This window comes from Etheostoma cragini, chromosome 5 (assembly GCF_013103735.1).
Source record: "Etheostoma cragini isolate CJK2018 chromosome 5, CSU_Ecrag_1.0, whole genome shotgun sequence".
Classification (NCBI taxonomy): domain Eukaryota; kingdom Metazoa; phylum Chordata; class Actinopteri; order Perciformes; family Percidae; genus Etheostoma; species Etheostoma cragini.
Genome location: NC_048411.1, coordinates 29,755,246 through 29,764,192, shown reverse-complemented (window position 1 = coordinate 29,764,192; position 8,947 = coordinate 29,755,246). Strand labels below are relative to the sequence as shown.

General features: G+C 41.5%; 1 protein-coding gene across 1 annotated transcript in view; it reads left to right on the top strand.

The window, feature by feature from the left end:
• inpp5l (inositol polyphosphate-5-phosphatase L) overlaps positions 1–8,947 on the top strand; it is a 37,450-nt gene that overhangs the window by 21,804 nt on the left and 6,699 nt on the right. The window contains exons 8-12 of the mRNA XM_034870902.1: positions 3,457–3,576; positions 5,136–5,220; positions 6,224–6,319; positions 8,129–8,203; positions 8,527–8,600. Of these exons, the coding sequence (XP_034726793.1) occupies positions 3,457–3,576; positions 5,136–5,220; positions 6,224–6,319; positions 8,129–8,203; positions 8,527–8,600 (450 nt within the window). The remainder of the gene's footprint in view (positions 1–3,456; positions 3,577–5,135; positions 5,221–6,223; positions 6,320–8,128; positions 8,204–8,526; positions 8,601–8,947) is intronic.

Here is an 8,947-nt window from a genome sequence, read left to right as displayed (position 1 = left end):
CTTGAACACACCTCCCTGTAAGACCAGCACGCCCACAATGCACCTGAACACACCTCCCTGTAAGACCAGCACGCCCACTATGCACCTGAACACACCTCCCTGTAAGACCAGCACGCCCATGGGTGCACAGATGGGGGCTGGTGCACCTGCGTTAGGCTTTGCGCCTCGCCGGGTGCATTGAAGCTTGTTTGTGTTACGTTGTCAAAGATTATTGAGCCCATCAGTCATGTACAGTAGACATAATAACCTATAAAGTTAGGGTCCAGGTGGAAAAACACGGTAATTACCTTTTTAAGTACTTTCTCTCTGGCGTCCATGTTTCAACACAATGATTCATTGAACTAACCTCACCTTGATCAAGATTTACAATTCAACCTTGGACTTGTATCACTTTCACTTCTAGTGTTGTGTGATCAATTTGTGATTTCTGTGAAATCCAGTTCTTGAAAAGCTGTTACCTGATAAACGAGCACTCTCGTGCCCTTTGTGTCAAACGTACGTCAACAACAGCTGTCAAAGTTCTCCGAAAGGACAAATGAGAGAACAAAACAAAGGACTTTGCTTTCCTTTCTGTTTCTAACGTGACGGGTGTTAGAAACAGTGTCCACGTCCTAACAGTTTTTTCAACAGTTTGCTGAACTTGACTTTTAACAACACATATAAATAATCGTGTAATGTTTTCCGTTACTTCAGTGACCTAAAACTAAAGGCTAACAGACAGTGGCGGAATGTAACTAAGTACATTTACTCTTTACTCCTTACTAAGTACTGTACTTATAAGTAAGTACAAATGTTGAGGTACTTTACTTGAGTCTTGTCTTTTTATGCCTCTTTCTACTTCTACTCCGCTACATTTCAGAGAGAAATATTCTACTTTTTTACTTCACTACATTCATCTGACAGCTTTAGTTACTAGTTACTCTAGTTACTAGTTACTCTAGATACTAGTTACCTTACCCATTAGGGCGCAAGTAGCATTGTGGGAAGATCTCAGGGCGCTGTTGCTATCAATAATATATTATGATATCATATTTTAGATATTACAATACTAATAATATTATAAATGACTTTAAAATCTAAAATGGGTTGGTCTGAAGTAGCTGCGTTACTCATAGGTGGGGTCGGGCGTAGCGTGCGATGAACTGAATCACAAAGTTATGAATGCATGGGGATAATTTTGTTATGTAGTTTAACATTAGACCGAGATGATCTCACTACAGACCAGGGGTGTCAAACATATGGCCCATTAGCCAGAACCGGCCCGCCAAAGGGTCCAATCCGGCCCACTGGATGACTTTGCAAAGTGTGAAATTTGCATAGAAGTCTTTAATTCCAATTCCAAATATAACGCTTTAATCTTAGAGAAATCCACATTTTTTTCGTGTAAATTTACCACTTTAATCATAGAAATTAGACTCAATTTAGAAAACAAACTGAATATTACCCCTGTCTCCCAGGTCCAAAACATTATTTATTTTCCTGTGTGTGTGTGTGTGTGTGTGTGTGTGTGTGTGTGTGTGTGTGTGTGTGTGCAGTGGGAACACTACATTACGGCCAAGCATGGGCCCTTAAAATCTATATAACGCGCCACTGACTGTAGACTAGTTTAACCCTCGTGTTGTCTTCCCGTCAAAATTGAAAATTAACACTTTTTTAAGCTTTATTTCCATTTTCTTTTACTTTTTTTCCGTTTTTGTCCCTTTTTCAACACTTTTGATGCTTTTTTCAATGTTTTTCAATGCTTTTTTTAAACGTTTTCAACACTACGTAACACTAACTTATTAACTTTAGTTTTACAGTTATTTTTGGAATTTATGGTCAATAAACCTCATTTATAGGAAATTATACCTAATGTTTGAGTTAGAAAAGCAGAGATTAGGAATTATTAAGGAGACTAAAATTAAAGGAATGGATGTTGATGATAATCACAGACTGGAATATGTCAACTTTTACTCAATACTATTTCAAAAACACTTCCATTTGTTTTACAATGTTATAAAATTGAATAAGACGCCCCAAAATTAATGAAAGTAGAGATTTGTACTTGGCAAAGAGCGTTGGGTGGAATCAATCATGTTATTTTGGGGCATTAAAAAGAAAATTGATATAGGACAACGGGTCAATTTGACCCGAGGACAACATGAGGGTTATATATATATAAATATATATATATATATATATGAATTTGTGGGACAAAGTGTCTGTAATACCGTGTTGATTCTACGTTACAGTAGCAGAGAATCTCCATTTATAATGTACAAAGCAGAATAAAGCAAACAGTGCTACAGCTGCCGGTGTTTTCCGGCTACTCCAGTCACTATTTGCTTTGACGTGTTGTCACCTGGGTGTAAAAAACACACAAAAGGAGCGCACAATCTGTGTGCCACACGATCACGCTGCGAGTCAAACAATAGCTCCTTTTGTTGGATGCACATTCATTGTTTTCCAGCGACAGCTGAAAGAAAAAGGAGCAAAACGCTCGGCGCAGAAGACTAATGTGCTTGTTTGTGGAGTCAGCATTAACACGGACGCACTCACTGATAAGAAAGTTGTTGGCACACACACACACACACACACACACACACACACACACACACATACACATACACATACACACACACACACACACACACACACACACACAGTCATCTATCAGATGTCAAGCTTTGGTATTGTTTCCTGTTTCTGCAGATAAAGGAGTTGAAGCGCTCCTGAGTCTTTCTTGTATTCAACCACTGGTTCTCTTTGGATTTTGCGGTTCTCTCTCATGGGAACGGCTCATTGCATGAGTGGAAATGGATCTAGATTCCAAAAATTATAAAAATGCATGTCCACCTAAACGCTTGTGTTGTCTTCTAGTCGACATTGCAAATTTGAGTTTTTCTGAAATTACTATTATTTATTATTAAAAAATGTTTTTTTGTTGTTGTCTTTTTCAAAACTTTTGTTGTTTTTCCCCCCTGATGATTTTGTCTTTTTTCCCCGTGGTTTTGAAGCTTTTGCGGACATTTTTTTTTACGCTATAAAATTCAATAAAACATCCAAATTTAAAGAAAGTACTGGGGCAATACTTTGTTTCTCCAAACGCGACTCGCACCCCGTTTACTTTTACTTTCAAACCGGACATGAACTCCAGAATCAGAATTAAAATCAGTGTTCATCTATTTTTGTGAAGAGCGTTGCGTGCAACAATCTGTGTTATGTTTCTCAAAATTTGTTTGAAAGAAACCAACTTCTCTGATAAAGGCATGTTTTTAAAAATGGGGCAAATTTGACCCGAGGACAATACAAGGATTAAAAAAAACAATCCACGGCACTCCGTATGCTTTGTGCAAAAATGAAAATGCCTTTGTTTTTACATGGCAGAGTATTTATAATAACTTAGAATGATGATGAATTTCCTTTCTCCGTCTGCCACTCATCCCCATGTTGTCTGTGTGTGTGTTTCCTTCCCAGAGGTCTGGACCTGGTTAACGTGCACCTGTTCCACGATGCCTCCAACCTCATCGCCTGCAACGCCAGTCCTTCCATTTACTCAGCCAACCGCAAAAACGCCCTCAGATATGTCATCAACAGGTCCGATACACACAGCTGCACACAACTGTGTTAAACATGACTGTAAAATAGCAGAAGATCAAGTGGTTCCCTTATGATTATTATGACATGCCAAAAATCACCACTCACAAAACATCCATGGTGTTTCGGCTGTATTTATTCTGCAGCGACGCACTGCTGCGAGTTCATGTCTGGGGTTAGCTCCCAGTAGTCTTGTATAAAGTACTTGGAAGCAATACTTGAGTAAAAGTACTTTTTTTTTGTTTTACCAGAAAAAGGCTGTTGTCAGAAGTTAAAGTCCCCTTTTAGAATATCACTTTAGGAATATTCTTACTGTCGTATAAGTCAAAAGTAACCTTCTGATATTAAATGTACTTAATTATTGAAAGTAGAAGTACAAAAATAAATTTTGTTTATGAACTTTATTGTGGCTTCCTTGTAGTAAAGTGTGCCACACCTTTTTAAACATCAAATTCAAATGTTCAATTAATCCGTTAATTCCAATATTTAATTCAAATCCAATTCAATTTTATTCACTTTGCACCAAATCACAACAACAGTTATCACACAGCGCTTTTCATAAAAGGTCTAGACCGGACTCTGGGTTGTTATTCACCGTCCTCTGTCTCTGTGTTGGCGCTCTAACCTGCGGCTGATTTCTGAGGACTATGGTTACCTGGTCCTCAGATGTCTGCAGGGTAAATCCAGACAGCTAGCTAGACTATCTGTCCAATATGAGGACTATGGTTACCTGGTCCTCAGATCTCTGCAGGGTAAATCCAGACAGCTAGCTAGACTATCTGTCCAATATGAGGACTATGGTTACCTGGTCCTCAGGTCTCTGCAGGGTAAATCCAGACCGCTAGCTAGACTATCTGTCCAATCTGAGGACTATGGGTACCTGGTCCTCAGATCTCTGCAGGGTAAATCCAGACCGCTAGCTAGACTATCTGTCCAATATGAGGACTATGGGTACCTGGTCCTCAGGTCTCTGCAGGGTAAATCCAGACAGCTAGCTAGACTATCTGTCCAATATGAGGACTATGGGTACCTGGTCCTCAGGTCTCTGCAGGGTAAATCCAGACAGCTAGCTAGACTATCTGTCCAATCTGAGTTTTCTGTTGCACGACTAAAACTACTTTTAAAAATACACATTTTCCACCAAAACAACTTCCTTCCCCGAGGCGATTTTGCAGCGGCACCGTGGCTTTTTTTTTGTGGGTTTGGTGATAAAGAAACAACAATAACTCCATAGAGCTGTACCAGAAAATACTCTGTTTAAAACCTGAATGGTAGAAACACATCAGTGATGCTGTTTTAATCATTACAATAAAACTTAAAAAACATTTAAAAGGGACAGGACAAATAATCTGACTCCTCTCCTGACTGAATGTTTCTCACAGTCCTGGCTAATGTCGTCATGTAAACAGGATATTTCAGCTCCTGACCTTTTGCATCAACTATTCTGAAGATTTCATCATATTTCTGTGACTGTGTGAACCCTCATAGTAAAGTTAATTAGAGAGTAAGTCCCAAAACACCTGTGTGGTATCTGACAGTGCTGTTTCCCCCCCCCCAAGGATATCAGACAGCCGCTACACTCCTCTGCCTTTCCTCCTGTTTGGAGATTTCAACTTCCGTCTGGACACACTTAGTCTGGTCCAGGTATGTGACACCTTTTTCCCCCTGAAGCTCAGGTGATGAGGCTGTGTGTCAGCCTGGCATTGAGCTGTGTTTCCATCCACGCGTTTTCATACAAATTAAGTGATATTGAATCAAAAAATGCCTCGTGGAAACAGTAAAATTTGATGGAATTTGATGAATATCGACTCAAAAGACGTTCGGTCTCATTGGATTTTCTCTTGATGATATTCGGCTTATGCAAAAAACACTGATAAAGACGAATAAATAATGAATTGCGTTTAAGTTTTAGGTTATTTTATGGTTGTAACCGGCCACAAAACGAAGAAGAAGAAGTTGTAGTTAATTTCCGCCCAGTATTTCCTCTCTGTCTGCACACATGGGGGGGGGGGGCAACAAAGACAGATGGACGTGGACGGACGAAGAGATGAGAGACTTTCTGAATTTAATTTAATTCATCAGGAACTCGGGAAGGAAATGGCCGACAAAGGTTAGGACTGGTCGTGGGACGTCCTGCGGCGTCGATGGAAGACGCTCAGACAGAGAGACATGTCTCAAAAAAGAGTCTCGCAGCGGTGCCGGGGGGGACAATAAAAGACAAGTTGCATCTGCATCGTCATAGCCATGTGTTGATAGCATCGTTGTTTTCTTATTATAGCTCAATATGTCGCTATCAGCTGGAACATGAGCTCGATTACAACCTGTCGCATATGGATCATGTGTTGGGAGACGGGAGCCATTTTGTCTTGAAAAACGTTGTTAACAAAATGTCGCGCGATTCATTGCAAAAATTCATGGAAACATCTTAAAATGTCTAAAATCACTTTGATATGCCAATTTGATCGCAAAACAGCGTCATGTGACGTCATTACCACAGGTTTTTATCGCTTAAAAGCCGTTGGATGGAAACACACTTTCACCAGCTTTATTCACATGAGTTTATTTTCCGAACTTCAGATAATTCTATTGACACGTGGATGGAAACTTAGCCGTAGACCCTGTCTCGTGTTTGTGTTTCTGTGAGCAGCATCTGTCCACTTCAGCAGACGTGCAGACGGTGAAGAAGGACAGCAGTGACGAAGTGAAGAAGATCATCTGCGAAGAAAAAGACCATGACCACCAGGTGAGAGGTCTGGAGCAACGGACGTTCATTCCCAGGAGAAAGTCTGAAATCCGTGCACCGAATGTCCGGCTTTACTCCTCACTTCCCGCCCTCTGTTGTTCTTATAAATCCCTTCATTATGGTAAACAACAACAACAACCTTCACGCTAGCAAGCTACATGCTAAAAAGCTGCTTGGTTCTTTCTGGGGAATGATTGTAAAGGTCTAACTGGGACGTTTTGGCAGTAATCCTTGCAGCTCTATTGTTGAAGCAAGATAATTCATAATGTTACCTGTAACCTGCAGCACATCAAGGCAAGGCAGCTTTATTTGTATATCACATTTCAACAACAGGGCAATTCAAAGTGCTTTACACAAAATCCGTTAAACAGATAAAACACAGGTATAAACAGTTAAAAAACATTAAGACAGATAAAACCCTAACCCTAACCCACTTGAGACTACCTTCCCACTAATTAGTCAATGTTAGTGCTGCCTTTCGTGTCTATTTTCGACACAACACATTCACACTTTTTCTTTAAAGTGTTACCCTCATATCACAGCCTTCCAGTTCCTTTACTTGTCAGATTCAAATCCTCACAAACCCGGATCCCAGTCTTCTTGAATTAATGTACACTAGTCTGGATCAACGGAAGTACATTTCCTGGATAAAGCTGAACCTCCTGTGTGTAAGTTACATGCAGGATGTCAACTCTCTGTGTGTCGCCATTCTCCAAATCCCATAGCTTCAGGAAATAACAACAAACTTTGAGCTAGCGAGCTACACACTGAAAATGTCAGGTTATGGAGAACATTTGGACCTACAAGACGGACCTGCTTGGTTCTTTCGGGGAATGCTTGTAAAGATTAAATAAGAACATGTTTAGGGCGTTTCATCTTCAACGGTGGATTGGTGGCATCGCTGAGGACGAGTAAACACGGAGATATGCTGGTGAGAGATGATGAGGTGTAACCGTGCATCAGCTGATTTAAATAGCTCACGTTACTGTATCGTGTCAACAGTTAACTTTATTTAATTTAATGTTGGATGTGCCAGGTTTCTTTCGGGTTGCAAATGTTCCACCTTCCCGAGACTATTGAGCAGAGCCGCTGTCGCTGCGTCCGATTGCTTAGCGCCGCCCAAGAAGATTGTCATTGGTCAACCCAGAGTTGTTTTTTTTCCTCCTATCCCAGAATGCATCTGTGGTGTAGCCAGATCTTAAGCCTGGTTTGTGCTTCTGCAGAACAAAAATCAATCAACACAGTCAATCAAAATCAACACAGTGGCTACGTACGTAGATGCGTGGAGATAAATGTAACATGCGTCACTCGGCCATGGCTTGGTAGCGTTGCATCCCCCCCCCCCGACTCATTTCCTGGTTCTCCTTCTCCATAAACAACATGAAACCAAGGAGAGGGTTAACGTCTCCTGCTACAGATGTCTCACCGTGGTCAGAAAGAACAGGGGAGACACTTTGTTTCTCTCACTTTGACTCTAGAGTCGCTACTCATGTCTTGACTATTTACCGTAATTCTCTAACTCCCCCCCCCCCCCCCCCCCCCCCCCCCCCCCCACACACACACACACACACACACACACACACGCCGGCTCCGCTATCCTCTTAAAGAGATCGACACACACACCAACGCACATATATAGTATAAACTTCAGGCCACTCACGTCGGCAACGGCCAACATAAATCACGCTTTACTCCACCGCGCTGTGGAGATAGAGCTGACAACGCGAGACTAACAGCTGATTTAACCCGTATGGACAGCTAACACAACGGATATTTTTCATTACAATGCTGCTTTCACTTCCTCTGCAGGTGCTGCTCCACATCGAGGAGAAGCTGTTTGCGTACCTGCACCAGGCGGTTTTCAGAGAGGACAACGGCAGGGCGGTGAGAACCACCTTTCACCCACACACTGCATCCCATCAGACAACCTCTGTGTTGTGACTTTGATCTGTTACACAAAACGGCTGCTTGGCAACAATCTGACATGTCTTCACAGATTTTTAGATAAGACCCTATCAGCGGAAATACAGTTCTATGAATGACAGGATGTTAAATACAGAAGCTAGGGGGGGGGGGGGTAAACAGAAAGTGCGATAACTTTGACAGTAAACTGGTTTTACACCTTGTGCTCACTCACTTCATGCTTGTGTGTTTTTTTTTAATGTGTTGAGATTGAATGGTAATCAGTAATGGCCTCTCTCCCTCAGCTTTTGAAGTTTGACAAAGAAGTCGCAGCCTTTCACGATGTCATTAGGGAAGAGGAAATCAGGTTTCCACCCAGGTAACTAAGCTAAAGGCTGCACACAGAACGTGGAAGGCTGTGTTCATACTTGGCGTCTTTCATTAAGCTGCCGGCGTCTGTTTTACGTTATAATTCTGTCACAAGCTCTTTTTTAAACGCCACCGCAGACTTTCTCAGGGCGTCTTTTTCACGTCCTACAGTAAGCTGTTTTTTGACAGCCGACCAATGACAAGCAGAGTAACCAGACCTGTTATTTCCATGATAACAAGAAAAATGGAGTCGGAGCAGAGCGAGATATAAGATATAACGCTTCGGTTTGTTTTATCTAGCGTTAGCACCCCTCTCTTTCTCTCTCTCTCTCTCTCTCTCTCTCTCTCTCTCTCTCT